This window comes from Aulostomus chinensis, chromosome 18 (assembly GCF_037954235.1).
Source record: "Aulostomus chinensis isolate RoL2024-O1b breed Wild chromosome 18, RoL_Achi_v1.0, whole genome shotgun sequence".
NCBI classification, from domain to species: Eukaryota; Metazoa; Chordata; class Actinopteri; order Syngnathiformes; family Aulostomidae; genus Aulostomus; species Aulostomus chinensis.
In genome coordinates, this window is record NC_141337.1 from 9,257,608 (window position 1) to 9,279,384 (window position 21,777).

Below are 21,777 nucleotides of genomic sequence, written 5' to 3' on the forward strand. Positions count from 1 at the left end.
AGATTACATGTGTTTAGATGTTATGGTTTTACTGGGAGTGTACTCACACTCGTGTACACAAACGCTCCCACACACACACACACACACACACACACACACACACACACACACACACACACACACACACAATGCCAGCCACCAGCTTCTCAGCTATTATCCACGTCTCGCACATTATCCCGCTGCCCCGTGACTTGATCTTGTTTGTTTCCCCTGTGACATAGTATACCAGGTAGACAGACTTTTACATCACTGGTGTGTTAGTCTCTCACATACACACACACACACACACACACACACACATACACATACACGTTATACCCAGCTGGTATTCAAACCACTTTGCTCCCTGGGGGGAGTGTGGAGACTGATGTGATGATAGCTGATAGTAAGTGTTTCAGCCGCTGCCCCTCATCTTGCTTCACTTCTCCCATAGCAACGACCCAAGCATTATCCTGCCTCCATGACAACCCGTAGTGAATCCGGCCTGACCTTCACTAGTGATTCAGTGTCTCTCCATCCACCTCCATGCTCTTCCTCCCTCAATCTCTGTCTCTGTTGTTCTCTGTTCAACTTCCACTTTTTATATTCTTTTTTTTTCACAGCTCCATAGCCCACATTCTGTTAGTCTCCTTTTTCGCTCTCTACCTGTGTGGGTGTACCATCGCTGCTGTTACACAAGCAAGTCAATACAGCTACACAAGCTGATGTCATACTTCAGGGGACAGTCTGTTCATACCCCCCCACCCCCACCACCACTACCACACACACACACACACACACAGGCACACACACATACACCCACATACACACACACACATGCGCCCTGAGTGTTGTGCCCGTCGTGCTCCCCTCTCTGACTCAGTAGTTTCAGCTAACAGACGTGTAGCTTCTTGCTGCCGAGCTGCAGGTGCAGGATCAGCCTGAGCTCGCCTCCCACAAAAGAACTATTGTTTTCTTTCACAGGCGGGGTTGAAGTGAGCCGGGAAGTATTGATACAAGAATGACAAGAGAGGTTGTGTGTGTGTGTGTGTGTGTGTGTGGTTGTCACTATAGCTATCGACTTGTCTGATATGTGGCTTTTAGGCGGTATGCGGATATCCTCCTCAGGTTGTGTCATGCATGCCAGATATTTTCTGTATGAAACAATCATGTTGCACAGCACATTTAAATATTCCACATTATGCCTTTTTACTGATTGAAATCTCTGCTGTCAACTGGTCGCAGGAGCAGTCCAATTTTCCGTTAGTGTTGTTGTGTGATTGGGTTTTGAAGTTGCCATGGTAACTGTTTGCATCTCCAAAGTGTGATTTTTTTTTTTTCCCTTCTATGCTTTGGCATCGCACATTGTGCTGCAATGAAAACGATGACAGGATGAGATCTTATAGCACAGATTTATAGATTCTTTACCCCTCTGGCATCTTCTTGTGAGTCGGTGTGCATTTGTGTGTCAATGACGAAGCGATGGCTGCTCATTTGTTAATTGATCCAGCTAGTGGAAGGCACCAACAGGATGCTGGAGTTTTCTAAGCCCGAAGAGCTGTGATCAGGGATGAGTATCTGTAAGCTGCTTAGCAGGCCTGCTGGGAACTGACAGCCTCTGGGGGGGCACAGCATCAGCAGCCAGGTTGCACATGGGCAGAAGGCCTGGTTGTCTTGAGCCGACAGGGATGAGCTTGTCAGAAGATGAAGGGGCAGCGACTGCATGAATTCAAGTATGCCATTAAAAAAAAAAAAAAAATCAGTGTTTTACCGAGCTGTATACACACACATTTTGGATGGTAAATGGGTCAACATGGTACTTGAAATAGATTTTTGCTAATTAGGAATAGGGGTGGGAATCACAGGGGTTACCCTGGTTCGGCTCTACCTTTTGCCTCTGACTTGTTTTGGCATCCGTACGGACACGAGTAGCCCTGTCTAGGAGTCCCGGTCGCTGCTCTAGTGTCTCCTCTGGTTGCTCAGGGTGCTTGTTTTGAGTTGAAGGAATCTGGTGGAAATGGCGTGATCCTCCTATGATGATGAAAACCCTGATGTGATGTGATGTAAGAAGCATGTGGTGGTCCGCGGTGCTCCCTAGAGCAACAGAGGAGGCAGAGCAACCATCAGGACAGCTTGGTAAGGAGAATTGGTCTTTCAAAAATGGGAAGGAAACAAGGGAAAAGGGCAAAACAAACCAAAAAAAAGCCCAGATATTTGGGAAAATAGAAGAATGCAAAAACTGGAATACAGCACTGTTGTGGTGTCAGTTTCATGTACAACAAAGGGAATAGTCTCTTGAACACACACCCACACATAAGGACAACTTGTCAAAATAGACGAGCCAGATGGTGACAGGGGAATCTGTTCCTAACATGAGCTGTTTTTATAAAAATATAGATGACGGGCCCATTGACAGCTACATCAAAATGTATATATCCTATTATATATTTGGCTCATCTCTAAATAAGAAACCCACATCTCAAAAAATTGTGAAACTGAATATGGGCAAGTACAACATTGCATGTACTGCCATGAAATTAACTTTGTCACAACGTACTGTAACATCTTGACTCTCTGCAGTGATGATGTAGATCTAAAAATGATAGTTGTGAGTGATCATGCGTGATTGGGACGGACCCATCGTTTTTTCCAATAAAATTCACGAGTCATATTATGATGTCCTTTGAAATGCTACATATTCTATTTCTTTTTGAATCGGTGTAGTTTTTGACAGATTTTCCATACCTAAATTCAGTATATCAAAAACTCCCTGAATATTTTATTGTATTATTGTAATATTTATATTTTTCCATGCCACTAATCTCTAGTACTGATCATGTATGTCCATTGTTGTTTGACTTACAGTATCGCAAGACCGCAAACATTTTTTTCATGTATAAAGCACGTTTTCCCCTCTCTGCTAAAAAAGTATAAAGCACCAACTTCCTTTATCGCTTTTTTTGTTGTGTTTTTTGTTTTGTTTTTAGCTCCCTCACATCCACTTCAGCCTCTGTCTGTTGCAATCTTTATTGTATGTGCTGTCTGTTGGGATGGAGACCCCTCCAAAGCCCTTTGTTACTGAATGTACTTAAAACAGCACTTCTGATTTCACTTCTGAAGTATTCAGAGGAGTCTCATGTACCGTAGGTGTAATACTTCTTCTTTTTTTAACAGTAATACAAACGTCAAACTCACATTTCTCTTTATTTTTCATGCCGTTTATAGATTACAGTCACGACCGGAGAACCCTCAATAACCGGGTAGCAAAAAAAAAAAAAAATCAATAAATGTTAATTTCCTGAATAACTGAATGTAATCAATAATAGGCAATGTTTTTTTTACAGCTAAAGGGCTTTGGAGCTTTTGGTCGGGGAAATCTGTGTGTGCGTGTCTCATTTTACGTAGCTGTCAAACTGTCTTTCCACCAGGTCTCAATGTATATGTGTCCTCGCTCAACGTAGCTTTTTGTGTTCCTTTTCTTGACAATCTACTGCATATTCAGAAGAGGCAGCCTGTAGGTATATGAAAATACAACATTCTCACTATAGCTGCATGATCTTTATCTCCTCCTTTTTTTGTTGTTTCTACTTCTTTTGTGTGTGTGCGCGCGCGCGGGTGTGTGTGTGTGCGCGCGGGTATGTATGTGTGTGGAGACTTTCTTTGAGGTGTTTTTCTTTTAATCTAGAAATCTTCCTTGCCTGATGTTCAGATTAATCAAAGAAAGAAAGGCATTGATATCCACAAGACATCAGTAATTACACGCTTGAAGAGCCAGAGTTTAATTTTTTTCCTCTCCTTCGCCTTGTTTTCGTACTTGTCATCACTTATCATTCCTCCACGCTCTGTCTTTTTTTTTTGTGCACCAAAATAAAACAACCATCCCGTTATTCACTGTCCCAGTTTACAAGTCTCTTGTCCTGTGTGTTGGTGTGTCTTGTGCATGAGCTCTGCATGCTGGTTCTCTCTTTCATGCTTTCTGTGTTTCTACCATTTCTCTCTACTGTTTTTTTTTTTCATGCTGTGGAGATGCGTGAGTGTCGTTCATGTGTCTCCCTGTTTTTCTTTGTGCAGGGGATGTGCTGTTCCAGATGGCGGAGGTCCACAGACAGATTCAAGTGCAGCTCGAGGAGATGGTTGGTATTCTACGCTCGAGGGGTTTTTTAGTTACAGAACTGCTGTAATGTTGAAATAACTTGCTGAGATAAGTTATCTCAATGATATATTTAAATTTTAGCAGTGTGGCTGTCTGTGTCCTCCCGTAATACTCCTCAACAAATCTGTGCAGTCGTGACACAGATTTCATGTCAAATTTTAGTTACAGCATATAGCTGAAAATCACAATCACAGTTTGCCTCAGGGGGCACTAAAATCTGTGCAAAACCCTCAATTCTTGTGAGGGAAAAATAAAACGACCATTTTGATGGGGGAAGAAACCGAGAGAAACCTCAGAAGGGGTCTCGTAGGAGGGCTCCATCTCCCAGGACATACAGACATGCAGTAAAAGCTGCATGTAGAGCGCAAATCACAATAAATACATGAACAATTGAAGAAACATGTAGATCAGAGGTTTTCAGTGTGTGAGGCAGGGCCCCTAAGGAGGCTTCAGATAGTTACAGGGGAGGCTCAGTGAATGGAGCTGAAGGAATAACAGGCTAAGTCTATGTGGTAATATGATTAAGGGATATAGTAGTTTTGGTGGGGTTTTACTGCTATTCCTACTTTTTAAGAGTCAGTGCTACTAAAAGACCTGGGACAGACAGTTTTCCTGTATTTGGTGTACTTATAAGTTACATAAAGCTAAAATATTAAGCTAGATTTGTCAAGTACTTGACAGTCTATTGGATGAAATAACGCAATAATGATCCGACTTTGAAAATCCCTCATGTACATTATGCAAAGTGATGGATCCTAACATTGAGGAACTTCAGACGTCTAAAAGATCCCGTGGACTGAATAGAACAGTTGAAAAGTACAGAACGACATGCAAACGTTGACAACAAAATAGCGCTTTGCATTTAAAACATTTAGCAAATATGGATGCAAGAGGATGATGAGCAGCTTCGGCTGTCGTACGACCACTGAGAGGACAGATTGCACCAAAAAAAAGAGAGAGAGAGAGGGGAAGCGGTTTGTCCGTGAGCTCTCATGTCCCTCTGGACATATTGAATGAATAGACATGCTGAGGTCATATAAATACAATGGCCAACACAGGAGGCGTCAGGGGAATCTGATTGAATTAATTTAACTGTGGGGCATTCTGGGAAATATGCATGTTTGCTAGGTTATCCTTAGAGAGCATCCAGTTCATTATCGTGTGTCCGCAGCAGGGCTGACTGGGAATAGAGGTTGCTCATGTAGATGCAGTGGAGCTTAAAGTTGAGCTGATGTGGAAAAAGTGCCTTGCAGTTTAGATCCTCTGGTACATCGTTAACAGATTCAACAATATACAGCCAAATGTTTTTAACCCTAGAACACAAACGTTAAAATTAATAACACCATCGCTCATGTTGTTGTTGTTTTTTACCCAATATAGAATTCCTGATAAAATATAGTTTTCATCAAAATATATTAAAGTATAACACTGTATGCCAAATTGAAGTGCTGTTCTTCAATTTCCCAGTATGCAGTGTCACATAAAATGCAAAAAGGTACTATGGGGGAACCTATAAAAAGGCTCCAATATAATTGAGAAAAATCAGGTAATCATTAACGAGACATTTCCAAACAAAAGAAATAATGGAGTTGGGAACTTGAAACATGAAAATCACATGACCATAATCACGTGGGTGAAAAATCACCTTACGTTAGTGATCTGGGGTTAAAAAGTAATGTCTTCATATTCTTACAGCAAAACCCAAGCTTTTTTTATCAACAAAACAAAATATGACACTCACGTGCGTGTTCCAAACAATTTCAACCAATTATATCATGGCATTCACCTGCCAATCAATCCTCAACTTGTATGTAACATGTATAGGTTAGCAAGCTAAGATACATTAGCTAGCTAGCAAAAAATGGTCTTTCGTTCCACCTCTGACTTTGTTTTCTTTCTCCAAGATGCCATGGTTACCTCATTTAATTTGTCAATCTGTCATCGGGAGCCTCTATAGTCACTTCAGATTCCAACCCTTCCATTTTAAACAACAAACATATGCAAAACAAAACAAAACAAACAAAAAACACCCACATAGCTACAAAACGATGTGTAAAGCAGATATGAAACAGGTCCTGGAGGATACTGGTGGCCAGCCAGTGTGTACCATCATGGCGTCGGCTAATATTTTGTTTTGACATGTTCTGAATACACCCACTCTGCGGAGTTCCAATTAAACTCTTCCTAACCCGATTTCTTGCCATTTTATTCCGTTCCACTCTGGAAAATATCACGGTAGAGCAGTTAGACACGCTGGAAATGCCTGCTCAGCTGGATCGAGTTCATGAAAGCCCCTCTTCATATCCTTCCTGCTCCAACGTGGATAATTACTCCTGGGATCTCCATTCTGACCCTGCAGAGTTCATGAGTTCAGGTCGAATCCTTGCCCTCATTCACTCTGAGTCAGCCGATTCCAGATTCCAGAGATCTAAATATGTATGAATGGAGTGTAATAGAGGAATAAGGATTCTGCCAAACTGCTCTAAAAGATGAAATTGTCCAAAAAAAAAAGAGAGAATTTAAATAGAATAAAGTAACATATTCAAGAGCATTCGAGCAGAAATGAATAAATTTGGTTCCTCAGGCAGGTCAGTTTACAAGTTAGTGAGCAATTTTGTGTCAGATAGTGCAGAAGCAGTGCGACTGATCTACAAACCAAGAAGACTTCCCAGGCCTGGATTGTTGATACAACATTTATTCAGTTGCTGATTAAACATAATTGCCACTCTTTCTAGCAATGATTTTGTCACTGATATGAGCATCTTGGGCATGTTATTAAACTGTTTTTGTGCTCTTTCTCCCCAGTTGAAATCCTTCCACAATGAGCTGCTCTCTGAGCTGGAGAAGAAGGTGGAGCTGGATGCTCGATATCTGACTGTGAGTATCTGATTGGCTCCTTCTCCTAACGCCTGAGGATAGCCTCGATTCAATAAGTTCATCCATATTGGAGCTCATTTTGGTGCTTTATATTCTTTTAACATCAAATCTGGTAATTAACATCACTGACCATAGAGATGAAGTGTCAACACCGAGATCAAAGCCCATCTCCACTCGCAGATATGTCTGTTAGAAAAAGATTTAATGTCTACTCACTCGTCGTCAAGAGAAGACTGATTAATAAACTGCTCCTGGAGAGTGTGTGTGTGTGTGTGTGTGTGTGTGTGTGTGTGTGTGTGTGTGTGTGTGTGTGTGTGTGTGTGTGTGTGTGTGTGAGAGAGAGAGAGCGTGCACTGTGGAGCTGGTCTACAAGCGATATCTTTAGAATGAGTGGGTTGCAGCTTCAGTGTAGAGCAGTACTGCGGTGCCTTGTTTTGGGGGATGGGATAGTGTTGCCATTATTGAATGCTATTGTTGGAAAGACCACTTTATACACTGCTCCAGTGTTCTGCTACTCACACACACAAACAAACAAATGTTTTAGACGCAGATTGATTGTGGATCATGAGTCAGACCCTTTTAACTTAGCAAGAGGGGTTTGTCAGGGAAATCAAGTGTTTAGGGTTACATGTTCCTGTGTGCACCAAGTTACCGTAAACTTGCACTTTGGGAAATACATGAAATGTTTCCTACATCTTAAACAAGAGGAGGAACATCTTAATCAAGCTTTTTTCATTAGTCCTAATGCATTGCATTTGCATTTCCTCCTTGTTGCAAAGTTTGCTTAAAAATCACTTAAAAAGAAAAACTACAAATGTTATTCCTGCACGGATCAGCAAATCACACTGCAGTTAAATTGAAACCAAAGTCTCAAGTACAGTTCATGTGTACACAGAAGACGTGAATGCCAAAACACAGATGTGTCTGCTACATAGTATACATACTTTCCTTTTTCTTTGTAATGTTTTGGACAATAAATCAGAATGTGTAGAAATGTAGATACACAGAATGAAGTAAATGGTGTGTGTGTGTAAGTTTGTGTGTGTGTGTGTGGTGGGGGGGGGGGGCAACATGAAGCAGTCATACCTAATATGAAAACACCCTTTGACTGAAGTGTGTGTGCTGTTCCCAGTGGTTCATCTCTCTGTATTTCTCTTGTCTCACATAATTGCACACCAGAGGCTTTACAACAACTGGATTTTATCATTTTATCACTGATGAGCAGCATTTGTGGCAGAAGAGCCTTTACAAATAAGGGTCGGATCTCCCAAAGTTCCTCCGTCCACTGTGTTTCTAATCAGACGTAATCACACTAATTATCTGTCAGCAGTAGTAGCCAGATGACGTGCTCATAGATGTTGGCAACCAAAGTCAAACTGCGTTAGCTTAGTTAACTTCAAGCAACATTCCAGCGCAATGAGACAGATACATTATCTTGTTTACCCAACGTGAGATCCTCTGAACTAAATGCTAACTCTTTTCGTGTGAGGCCGCTAGTTGTTGAGTCATGTCCAGGAGGCCCACAGAGCAAAAACCAACCAGCTCTGTGATGAAATCCAAACACGGTGCTTAATGACCTCCAATAACAGCCTTTTTTTTCATCTCCTTTTTAGCCAAACAATACCCAGAGGACATCCTCACTATCTTACACTATGCAAATATTGGTGTTGAGCCTCATGCATGAGCTCTCCACCACCAATTTTGCCTCATACTGAAACCACATGAGCTTTGTCACACCACACACACACACACACACACACACACACACACACACACACACACACACACACACACACACAGTTACTATAGCAACAGAGCTGCTACAGCCTGGAAGTAAAGTGTTTTTTTTTTCTTTTTTTTATCAATAAAAAAAATCATTAGATAAAGAAATTAAATAAATAAACTCAAGATGTAAAAAGGTTTGGCCCCTCATTCGGTAACAAATCATGAATTAGTTTTCTTTTTTCAGGGCTAACTTTAATTTCTGTTCGCTTCTCAAATGTATGAATCCAATTTAAACCAGCTTGCGGGGTCTGAAAATAAGACCTGCAAAGCACTAAATGTGGGTAGCTTTTCTGTTTGGCATGTAAATCTCTGAGATTAATCCACCAACTGGTGGGAAAATGTTAAAAAAAAAAAAAAAAAAGTAGAAATGTCACGAGATAGGTCATGATCTGAAACTATAGGATTGCTCAAGTCAGTCTGATCCAGATGAAGGAGCTGCAGCACAGACCCCACTCCTTGTCTCATACACTCCTGGACAAGAGTGGACACACCTGCACTGTCACGTGCTCTCACCTCACTGTACTAAAACTCCTCTAACCTGCAGAACGCATAACAGTCTATGGCTGAGAGCTGCAGTGGCGCTATTTTCATGTCAAACTAAACTAGATCAACATTTTGCAAAGCACCAGCCGCAACTGACCTCTGAAATCTATTTCTGAATGGCCAAAAAAGATGACAAGGTTAAGTTTATTTTATTTCTTATTTTTCTTTGTTGAAAAACATAAATCAGTCACTCCTTTCCAGTTCTACTGTGTTTTTTAATACTTGCGTAGAAAAGCAATCAAATCAAGAATGTCATCAAATCAAAATGTTATCAGCAGTTTTCTGTCTTTGCTGTGCTCTTTGGTGGGATCTTTTTTTGAGATTTCCATAGTGCAGTATTTAAATACAATGGCTGTTTGAAAATTAGTTGATAAGTGTTTGCTGTTTGCTGTTGCCTATCTCCTCAGGGTCTTTCACCTGAGCTTTTTAATTTGTGGTCCCACATGAGGTCTAATTTTGTGTTTGTTACGCCATGTAGGCTGCCCTGAAGAAATACCAGATGGAACACAAAAGCAAAGGGGAGAGTCTGGAGAAGTGCCAGGCTGAGCTGAAGAAGCTGCGCAGGAAGAGCCAGGGCAGCAAGAACCCCTCCAAGTACGGAGAGAAGGAGATGCAGGTGAGGCTGTAACATTAGTTCTTCAGGTGATGCAGTAATTAGATCAGCAATGCTTCATATTACCATCAGATTAAGATGGTAACAGTCCTGTACATATTATACCTGTCTAAGCAGGAAAAGGAGCATTAGTGGGGTCTGAGTTCCATTCATGTTTCCAAGGTAACCCATTCCTCCATGCAGCACTAAACCTGGGCATACATTTCCAATTCAGCCATTATTAAATGTTTTCCCTGTTCTTACATGTAAATATTTTTACTGTGATTGAAGTCCGTTGAAGTGATACTTCACACAAAAAATAATTTTTGACTTTCAAACTCCTGGATTACTTTTTGTTACTTCAGAATGCAGAAAGAGCCGGCCATGTATAGTTAGCTTGAAGCTAATGGGGGCTGGACAGCTGGATAAAGAAGATGTGAATAGTACTGGACAATGTACTTGAGAGGTTGGAAAATGGATGTTTTTAGCTGTTTAGTTGCTGTAGATATTGTTAGCCATCAGTTGCTATTAGCCTCGGGCTAAGTACACATTCTGCATGCTGGAGTGTCAAAGAATAAATGAAAAAAATGTTTTGGTTTGCTTAAAACCCCAGAAGGCAAAAAAAAAAAAGAAAAAGAAAACATTTTGGGTGAATTATCGCTTTAAGAATCAGTTCCATTGAGAACAAACATACCAAATCATAAAAAAACCAGCAACAAAAGTTTGCCATCCAGTTTGCGCTGCTCTGCTTGGTGGACTTATACTGTATGCATGTGGGTGATTGTTGGATTGTTTTATCAGCCTTGGTGCAACATAATGACTTTATTCTTCGTAAAGTTAAGTCAATGTACAAAACAGCAAGGATGGGGGCGGAGGCAGCGGCGATGTGCTGCCCTGAGTGGGAAGGCAAATAGTGGGGGTTTGATTATGAATCGTGTGCCCTTGCCAATCTTCAGTACATCTACACACATACAGCAGGCGCAGAGAAAAGCGATACTTCAGCCACAGTAATTGATGTACTGGAAGAGTACACACTTACTACAGCCAGTGCTTTTGTGTTCATGGCTTTTTTCCGGGTTTTAACAGAAGCAGTGAAAGGACAGGAACACAAAATAGCTGAGTCAATCATCCAGAGATGATGAGATGAGATCACATGAGGATGTGAATATTGGCACTTCAAAGTCAAACTCCATGGCAGAATGGTTTTTACCAAGGTACTGACATCAGTGAGTTTGGTTACTGACTGCCCATATATCAAAGTAGTTGTTTAAAAATTAAGAGGAGTGAGTATTTTGTAGGTCTTCTGTATTATATACCACTCTTCTATGAGTGTTGACATCAGATTTTTGTGTTGCTAAGCCTCAAAGGAAAATTCTCAGAAACGGAAAGACCTCAACCTTGATATTTCAGCCTGTTAATTGATGGAACTACAAATGGAACTACAACCATTGTTGTAGGACATGTAAGTAGCATCTAAATAGGTGTGAATGGCGTCTTCAACGATATTTCCAAACTTTGACTTTGTTTACAGACAGCAGCATCATATCCAATACCAGCTGGAAATTAGTCAAAACCGCTCTCCATTTTTCGCTGACAGACAGCTCTTCTTCTACTGTTTTACGTCGACAGCCATGTGAAACTTTGCCTACGCTGCCATCTTCTGACAGCATAATGCAACTGATTTTATCCCCCCCCCCCAAAGAGTCTGTTTCCTTTTTTTCTTTTCCCGATTTTTGCAACATCGCTTAAGATTTGCTTGACAGTTAAACAAAAGTTCAAAGTTGTGTGCTTTCAGATAGAACATGCCAGTGAGAGAGCACTGTTGCATCCCGCAAAGCCCATCTGGTTGAAGTTTTTAAGAGTCCCTTTTGGGAACAGACTATATCATTGTTCCATGTAATTCTGTGTTTTGACGTTCCACATTGCAAACCATCAAAAGTTGTTGTCAAACAGGAGTTTGACTCACTAAAGGAACAAAGTGATGTTAGCTTTGGGTGTCTTCACTTATTTGATTATTTACCCACCAAAGCAACCTCTGACAGAGCCGTTTAGTTGAGATGAATTTTGATGAGTTGGAATTAGTTCAATGAGCGCCTCAAGCCTCCAGTGTTACACTTAACATCATTACTTATCTTTCACATTTGGTTTTCCATCAGCCGAGATCCTCCTCGACGGGGGGGGGGGGGGGGGGGGGGTCGTGACAGTGTATTTTCTCTGTATTAACCCCACGTTGTAGACCTCCGTGGTGTTGTCTTTTATTTGTTTTAACCACGTCTACTGTCAGTCAAAGAAAAATGACACATCAGAATAGGACTGCTGCTCCTTCATGAGGATTTCACACAGAGTTTGAAGTCTTGACTGCCAGAGGAAAGGGAACATGACTCTCAAATGAACAGGTCAAGACTTGCAGGGTAATTACTGAGCTGCTGTCGGTTGCATGAAGTTTAGCCTGGCCATGACAGAACCAGATCAATAGCAGAGCCAGAAACATGTTTCTACCAACACTTCTGGTTCACAGAGTTTGTTTGGTACAGAATACACCATCTCTGTTCAGTCTTAACACACACACACACACACACACACACACACACACGCGTGCACGCACACACGCACGCTCCCGTCTGTGATGTTATGGCAGCAGCTGGATGATGTGACTGTGGTTACCATATTGGATTTGTTCTGTTGTGTCAGGAATGCCGCGAAAAGATGTCATGTCATCTTAAAAGCATCAACACTGGCAACCGCAGAGCAGCTTTGCAGGAATGAAACCAATAAATCTCACTCAAGCTTTTCAGATTGTTACATGACATTATCAGCCTTAATCATTTCCATATTCCATATTTGATGAAGAAAAACAGGGACAGAGTTCAGAATTAAAATGATTAATTGAATGAATATTGTCTTGTAGGACTTGAATGTGGTGTCATACAAAGGTCAAGAGTTCACCAATAACTTGATTTAAAGCAGCAGCGTGAGCCATTCAGGGAAATCTTATGGCAGATTAATTTGATATTTTATTAGTCTATAATTGCCTGAAACTAAGAATCATGATGTTTTGGTAATTTAGAATTAAGCTGCACCCTCTCTAAATAGCCTATTAGTGTTTTCTGTGCTGTTTTCATTGCTTTTGTTCACATTGGTACATTTGCTGCTAAATTCATTTGTACAGCAATTCCTGTGTCTAATTGTTGACACCAGCTGATGGGTGAAACTGGCCGCCGCGGCGACAACGACAAGGGACCCAGAATTAATGAGGACACAGAGGATGCAGTTTAGGGAAGAAAGTGATGGGGGAGGAAAGCTCAGTCATGACAACAGAGAAGGAGCTCTCAATAATCGCCTTGAACTAAACTCCAGTCTGAAAGGCGTCATTTTAAAGGTTGTGAAGTGATAAAGCATGAATTCACAGGTATCAAGATGTAGATATTCAGGCATCTTTTAAACGTGTTTGTAGCTATTGACAGCAGCAGTCATCCTAACACAGCACCTGGAGACGCCTTCGTCAGGTCTGTGTGCACCTCAGATGATTTCACCACGGATCCAACAAGCATGAATGATGAAAGGAATAACAAATCATGGTGGAGGTACCAAGCCTCTGCTTTTTCCCCTCTTTTCTGGACATGAAGGGTGAGTATTTGGAGGTAGATTGCTTAACAGGGACAGACTATGACATGATCCTTTTGATTGCCGTGGTGTAACACCAGTCTGCGTTGTAGCGCGTTACTCCTGATCTCCAGGGACTTTTGCTGCCTTGGAATGGAACTCCTGCTTATGACATGTCGATGACACAACTCGTTAACTCTCCACTTACGACACAAGATCGGGACTCTTCTTGTGAACACGGTAAACCCTATTTGGAGGCAGCGTTAAATTAGAGACCGGACAATTATTTCCTCTTTCCTAATTATGTTTGAGCAATTGTAGTCGAAGTAAGTAATTTCCCTGTGGGGATCAATCATATGAGAATGACCTGTAGGTTTCCTGAGGGAGGAGCAAGTTGAGAGGCCGTTATCACACACTAGACCTTTTTAATTTGGGCTTTTAAACACCACGGTAGGTAATAACGTCTTGCTGCAGACAAGTGTAGAGAGAGTGATGGGTTTCAGCACCTTTAAGTGTGATGCATATTGGACATCCAGAGCGGTGGTATTACCCTGCATATTTACAGAGTCTGTACAATTGATCATTTGTGCCCATCTGCGCAGAGGAATGAGTTCATCAGGCCCTGGACTCATAACGCACAGTCGGTTAGCAGAGAAAAGGAAAATCAATCTCCTTTCCTCATTTTCAGCCTGCTCACTTTCACTGATCATATCAATGGTTGTGGGCGTGTGTGAGAAAAGTCAACTCGTTTATGCCAAAGCACCTCGGGAGGACAACATAGATAGATAGAGAGAGAGAGAGAGAGAGAGAGAGAGAGAGAGAGAGAGAGAGAGAGAGAGAGAGAGAGAGAGAGAGCCCTGTACTCCTACAAGACCTCACAATGACAACTATCCACCAAGAAAGACTGTGATAGTAACTGACTACACAAGTGTTGCCTACAAGTGTTCAGTTTAATTTGCGAGAACAGAATCCTTTAATAGGAGGCAAGTAAGAGCTGCTTAGGCGAACGTTTCCTCCTCCACATCTGTGATTTTGTGTGTGTGTGTGTGTGTGTGTGTGTGTGTGTGTGTGTGTGTGCGCGCGCGCAGATGAGAGGCGCTAACTTTTTTCTTTTTATCTTTTTCTCTTTTCATTAAAAAGTAAAGAATGTCTGAGCGCAGTCTGGCAGCGGAAAGCGCATTTTATTGATCGCTGTCTCATTCTCTCCTTTCTCTCTCTCTCTCTTGCTCTCTTACTTCTGTCTGCCTCTTTGTCTGAATCCCTTATTCTCTGCTGCTTTCAGACACTTTCACTGTGCCATCTCATCAATGGGTAAAGCCTCGGCAGAAATGCTAATCAGCTCATTATGTAGTTCACTGGAGTGGACCACGGTACCGTAACAAGAGGTTTCATCCTGATAAAGTCTTGCTAATAAAAGCCCAGACAGAAAGAGACAGAGTTCAGGATTCAGAATATATGTCATGAGACTTTCTATTAGCTCCGCAGCTTGATATTAAAAAAAAAAAAAGAAGACGCTACGGTATATAGAATAATGGTATTCTGGTTATATATGTTTATATAGGTCCAAACAAAAACAGCATGTTGCAGAAGTTGAACAAGGCTTCCTTTGAATGAGGAGCAGGCGTTGTTTTTTTTCACAGCGGTCTTCTTTTTTTTTGTTGGCTTCTAGTTGAAAATCTCTGAACTTTTCAGAAAGGTGCTGGTATCATCCCGTCTCTCTTTTTGGTCAGGGCTAGTCACCACGGTAACGAACACAATGGCGGAAAAGCATGTCCTTGCCATATTCTGAACTGTATGTCTCAGAATCTATCACAATAGAGAAAGAAAAGGAGTTTATGCTTCGATCGACTGTATCGGAAGATCGTAACGTACACACACGTCCTCCTCGATATGCGGCTGTCAGGCTGAGCGATGACAGAGGGACATGGACGTTTATAAGCTCATTCATAGAAAGTCTGAGGGTTTGTGTCACGCTCACAGTGATGGAAAATAACAAATGATAAAAGCAAGACATCCCCTTAAAGCAGCGTTTTCCCGCATTGCAAAGGCGTTTCAGCCCACACTGAGCAGTGGGAGGGTTTCTCTCTATGTGGACACAGGTTCTCATGCCAGTACTGAAGGAGTATCCCGTTATTCCTGGAGTGTTATAGTACTATTCTTCTGAATTCAAGGAGTACTGATAAAGAAGAAACAGATTAGCAGACCTAAGCAGGTCTTTAATACTTGGGGGAAATGCTTTTGAATCTGCACGCGAATGAGCGTGGATATAAAGAGTTCAGTGGGAACAATATGAGTACACGCGGTATTTTTGTTTGTCTGTTAGCACGTTGACCTGAATATGTCAGTGTTTGGGGGCAGTAATGATAGTTTCATTTCTATTCACAGGCAATTCTATCCAAATGTAACCTGAGGTGGTTCAGTGGCTGCGGCTTATGTCTGCCTCGGCTTTTCCCACCGCTCTCATTGTCTTGGGTTACTTTTGCGACCTTTTTGAACGGTCGGAGAATTGGGCCGTGTGATTGTGGCAAGAGGAGAGGGCACATTGGTTGAGCTCCTCCTATTAGCTGGGTTGGATGAAGTGCTAGAGAGCAGACTGTGAGTCAGAGGCTGCAAGAAAAACAAAACTCCATGAGCCAGACAAAGCAAGAGAGAGATGGGGCTGTTACTATTGTGTGGCTCCCTTAATGTGACCCATTCACAAATGTTATTAGCCAAAATGTCCAGTGGGTTTGTTCACTATGATGTATTTCTCTCCTCTCTCATTATCCTCTCTCTCTCTCTCTGCAGTATAAATTATGACTCATACAAAACAAAATCTTTACCTTTTTTTTTCCACTGTGAGACTTCATCTTGGCAGCCTCAGCAGCATATTCGGGCGCATGTGGCTTTGCTCCTCCCCTCCCAGCCCACCTTTTCCTTCAGTAGAACATTCTACCTGGAAGGAACTACAGCGACTAACTGAACCAGTTTCAAAGCACTTAATTTCATCTTAAGGTGTAGAGAAAGAATGAGAATAGGGTCGGGCTGCACTCAGAAGAAAAATGGATTTATCATCCCTCCAACTCAGCTCAGTGGATTTGCGTAATATTTAGGCGGATTTCCTCCGAGCATTTGTTTGGTACACTTATGCAAATGTGTATTCTTTAAACTGTTTGTGTTCAGTATCATTTAGCTACTTAAGATTTTCCTCCTTACTCTAATTAAGTTACCTCATGGCTGTTGGCAGTGGGGAAGCAGTGTGCTCTGGTGGCTGCTAAATGAAATACATCTGCACTGTGCGGTGGCACCACAGGAACTTCCATTTAGCTGCAGGAGAGGAACTCTCGAACTTGAGAGACTTTATTTTCAATGTCTTTTTTCAAGTTTGCTTTGAGAAAAGTGAACTTGAGGAATTATTAATGACGCCACATCACTGAAAAGAAGTCAGCAAAATCATGGATTATGTCACTTTCCTCTTAGCTATCATTGTTAATTTTAGCATCAGACTTTTATTGTTTTGTGCATTTAAAACAGATTACCTTTGATGGCATACATGAAAAGTCAGCCTGATGTTTATAGCAAAAGAAAACTCTGTGCGCTTGCATCTTTACTTCAGGAATGAGGAGCGTAATGGAGGTCAGACCAGCCAATCCCCTGTAGGACAGTGATGATCAAACAAATCCTTGAAAATATAACACACTGGTCTTCTAGGTCAGTGTTTATCAGGAGCTAAGAATGTGACTGGACTCAGATCAGTTGGCCTACTTTCAGACAGAACCGAAAAACTTCAGGCAAGCGTCAACCAACATGTGAACTCTCCTGTTTCGGAGCACGGCGTCCTACATGTGTACTCTTTTCAAAATAAGGCTCCCTGTAGTTGTTTACTGCAGTCTTTGACCTTTTTATGTGTGTTATGTGTACTTAACAAGAAGTTTTTCCAGTTTTAGAATCATCACGCTTGGATAAGCTGAAAATACTCACCTGCTCTTTAGTCGATCGTATACAAGCTTTAATAGACTGGTTATTGTCCAACATTTAAAAATGTCTTAGTTGGCCTTTGTAGTTGGCCTATTTTTTTTTTTTTTGTCGTAAAAAACTTTTCCAGCTCTCATAAAGGAGAATCTGGACTGAAGAGTAAATTAGGATCTGCAAAAAATGATTACTGCAAACATGCATGTGAGCTGCAAAACAGGAGGGGTCTCAGGTGGAAGCAACAAAACAGTAAAAAAAGAAACGACAAGCAACAAACAAGCTCCTTTTAATTTGACATGGACAATTTCGCCATGCGACAATAGTAGACAGATTCCAGTACCTGCTGACCTCATTTAAACCACAATAGATGAAAAAAAAAAAAGGTCCAGGTTATAAAATGTTGAAATAAAAGTGATATCTTGTTTATCGGTCACACATTCAATTGCACGGGTAGCGGGTGCAGAGAAATGCTTGAAATGTGTTTTTTTATTCGCTCATTTATGTATTTTGCTCGTGCCTAAATGTGTTGAATCGTAAAATAAATGAGAATATAGGAAGAAAAGAAAAATCAGATGATGTGTGCATGAAAAGACACCCATTTTGAAAGTGTGGCTGCAGGTATGTGTTCTTAACCAGTGACTGCTTCACTGGAGCTTTGCAGGTATTGAGAGTAGAAGGCTGTTGTGTTCTGAGCAGGACTCAGGTGTGTGATTGTGCTTTTTTGTTTTTAAAACAAAGTCGCCAGCTGCTTTGAGCCATTTTGTGTAAGAACGTTATGTGCATCTACCTCATCCATAATTTTCTTACTGTAAGATGAAATGTAAACTGGTTAAATGAAAGACAGTTCAAATGTGCAACTCTGTAGCGATGTACATGATGAATGCCTCATGTAGATGTGTTACTGTGTTTTTCACCCCCCCGCCCCACAGTTTGTTGAGACCATCAGCAGTAAGCAGACTGAGCTGGATACCTTCATCGCCGAGGGATACAAGACAGCCTTGTCTGAGGAGCGTCGCAGGTACTGCTTCCTGGTGGACCGTCAGTGTGCTGTAGCCAAGAACAGCAGCGCCTACCATGGCAAGGTAACTCACTTCACCGTTTGAGAAATAATCTAATATAATATGCTATTATTAACATCAAAAACTGATTCCTCTAACCAGTTTTCTTGCATTTCCTTATTCTAATACCATGCGTATGTGTTTTATCGCACTGCCAAAATAAAACTAAATATTAGAATTTTAGTCTTGGGATTAATCCTGATGTCACTGTGTTGGATTCGATTGCACTTTTTATTTTCTGTCTTTCATGTTTATGTTGGTACTTGGTGCTGCTGTGTTGACTCAAGGCAACTTCTCCCCATCTGTCATCTCAGTTTCATTTAAACTTCCCCTGCTATGGACCAGTGTTCAGCAGGAGGAGCATTTTAGGAGATATATAATTCAAAGTCGCATTAGCTTTGACCGCTCATGGGGGCCCTTTTCATTTTAAAAATTCATTAAGACTGCAGACAATGCCCAGCTGACGGTTACATCTGAGGCTGTAATCCATCATTGCACCTCCGGGCATCCGGCCACCTTTGTGTGTAGCGAACAGCCTTGCACACTCAGAGCAGGAAAGAGCTTAATAGAAAAAAGTATCCAAATGCTAACGGTGTGACAGGATGGATTGAAATCAACGCTCACTCGCTGTCAGCCAATAACGTGACTTCACTGATGACTCCTTTTACTTTGCCCCTGCATCCATGGATTCATTCATTTGACAGGAAATGTTTGTTATGGTGGCCATGTCTCTTTGTTTGCTAACTATGCCATCAAATTCTTGGGTAATGGAGTACATCTGTCTCCGGGGATTACTGGTGGGTGTGAACTGTCAGCCTGAAGATGCGACTGGAGGAGGACACTATGTTTGTGTGGGTTGTGCTGCTGTGCTGCTTCGTCTCTTTTCACCATGGAGTCTAGTCATTAATCAGGATGGGGGTGTGTGTGGGAAGAGTTCACCTTCAGCAAACTGAAGAACCCTCTCCCGAAGGGTTCCTAGTGTGTGTGTGTGTGTGTGTGTGTGTGTGTGTGTGTGTGTGTGTGTGTGTGTGTGTGAGAGAGAGAGAGAGAGAGAGAGAGAGAGAGAGACATAGATGGATGCACAGAAAAGAAAGGGCAAAATTATCTGTTTTTGTATGTGTCCTTGCATGTTCGTTAGAAAAAAAAAGCAAGTGTGTCCACAGGCTGTGAGCTGCAGCAGTGGGCAGCTTGCTTGTATGTAAGTCTGTCGCACTGCTTCGCCTACGCAGCATATTATCATATCCGTGCAAAGGGCAGTGATCAAGGATGCACAGCAGAGGGAAACCTTTGAGGACTAAATGTTTTTCTCTTTGAATGGCGTCTGTATTGAAGCAAGTTTTTTGGTCTGTCACTTTGCAGCTGTGAGTAAAAACTCACTAACTTCATGGTGTGTGTGCGTTTGCGTGGGTTCATTTTTCACACTTCCTTCCAGGGTAAAGACCTCCTCACCCAGAAGATCCCAGTTTGGCAACAGGCCTGTTCAGATCCAAACAAGCTGCCAGAAAGAGCCATGCTCCTGGCCCAGCAGATGGGCTCCGCTGCCCTGGGAGGTACAAGCCCCCTGCATACCTCCAAGTCCAACCTGGTCATCTCCGACCCCATCCCCGGAGCCCAGCCTCTCCCTGTGCCCCCAGAACTGGCTGTCTTCATGGGCAGTGGCCTCGGGCACCCAGCGGTATGTTTAGAGAAACAGGAGCTTCATTTCTATCATAACTGACGTTATGTTATGTCCCCGTCCATGTAGAATGATGTTTGAGCAGAGTTTTTCCCTTTTTTGAAGGTGGTTTTTGGACCCGCAGTGCATTCAAGTAGCTGCAAATTGCCAAAGTTCCCTTTGCGTACATTCACATAACTACAAAAACATGGTCCCCTCCAGAAAATCGTTACTATTTTTGTTGTCGAGATACAAAAGAGTATCAACTGACCTTTTCATTACCCACGTAAACCATCACAGGGATGAAGTGAAGCTCAGGAAGTCCATATCTCAACTCATTCTAGCCAGAATGGCCAGCATCGTAGCCATAAGATGAAGACAAATTTGTAAAAGACACACAAAAGAATACAGCCTGCATTAAAAATGAAGCCACTGATTTGTGAATGGACCATGAAGATTTCCTATCAGGTGACAACAAAGCTACTTCACGTAAAACATCTGACGGAGTAGTTTGAACATGTAGAACCGTCCCTCTTCCCTGTTCCTGATCCAGTTTGTTGTGGTATCTTGAAATCTCCAGTACACATCAGACTGAGAATTAATGTTTTATTGTAGTAGGAGGCATTGAGTATTTAACAATCAGGAGTTTTTAATTATGTAGATGGAGTGGGTGTCAGTTTAGAATTTCCAAACTGAATGTGTGAAAGAAATGTTTAAAAGAAAGCACAATTTTGTTTGAAGTAAGTTCACACGTCTTTAAAACATGTTAAAGTACGTCGTCTCTCCTTCCTCATGTCTCACTGCTTATTTGGCTTCATTTATTTAAATTAATCAGATTATCAGATTATTCTGCACATTTTATGAAATCGTTGCACAGTCATTTTCACTCATGAATCACTGTGACCACTGGTCTATTCCAGAGGCTGATGGGCCCCGATGGGATGTCCATGGTCAACGGGACAACAGGTGTCCACGGGGATGAGTATTGGACAGATGGAGGGACTATATCTGTGTCCCAAGTCAGGCCTTCGTCTCCTCAGACTCAAGGCCAGGGCCAGTCTCAGGCCCAGCCTCAAAGACAGGTCAGCGATGTCTACTCCAACACCCTCCCTGTCCGCAGGCCTGCCCCCGCCAAGAACAAGAACCCCGTGGGTAAGATATCCAAACACTGCCCGCATTTCATGAACAGCGGAAGCACGATTTAAATGGTGTAACGTCTTATGAAACAGTAGAGTGACGGACATCACCTATCAACCTCTCTGGTTGGAGAGTTTGGAGAGCTGCTGTCATGACGAAGGTAGTATTACAGAATGACACAAAACAGCCAGAAAAAAGTAGCAATCTTGTCTTGGTACTAGTCAACAAAATTGGGTTATTATTTTTGAAGAACACCTTTTTTGCCCCTAATGGGAAGATTGCTGATGTTTTGTAGCTCAGCTGGTAGAATATGTACCTTGAGTTAAGGCTTTGCAGCAGCCTCCTTTTGCAGATACATGTCCTTTACTTTTTCACCGACAAGGACTATCAAAGTGCGACATTTCAGATCCTACGTTTCTCAAATGAAACATTCTATATTATCTTT

The 21,777-nt window shown here is 41.9% G+C and overlaps 1 protein-coding gene across 4 annotated transcripts in view; it reads left to right on the forward strand.

Moving 5' to 3' along the window:
- LOC147245028 (BAR/IMD domain-containing adapter protein 2-like) overlaps positions 1-21,777 on the forward strand; it is a 60,267-nt gene that overhangs the window by 30,861 nt on the left and 7,629 nt on the right. For all 4 annotated transcript variants that reach the window (XM_086186123.1, XM_086186126.1, XM_086186122.1 and 1 more), the window contains exons 4-9: positions 4,051-4,112; positions 6,938-7,009; positions 9,816-9,953; positions 18,413-18,565; positions 19,974-20,216; positions 21,116-21,347. In XM_086186123.1, coding sequence (XP_086042249.1) covers positions 4,051-4,112; positions 6,938-7,009; positions 9,816-9,953; positions 18,413-18,565; positions 19,974-20,216; positions 21,116-21,347 — 900 coding nt within the window. The remainder of the gene's footprint in view (positions 1-4,050; positions 4,113-6,937; positions 7,010-9,815; positions 9,954-18,412; positions 18,566-19,973; positions 20,217-21,115; positions 21,348-21,777) is intronic.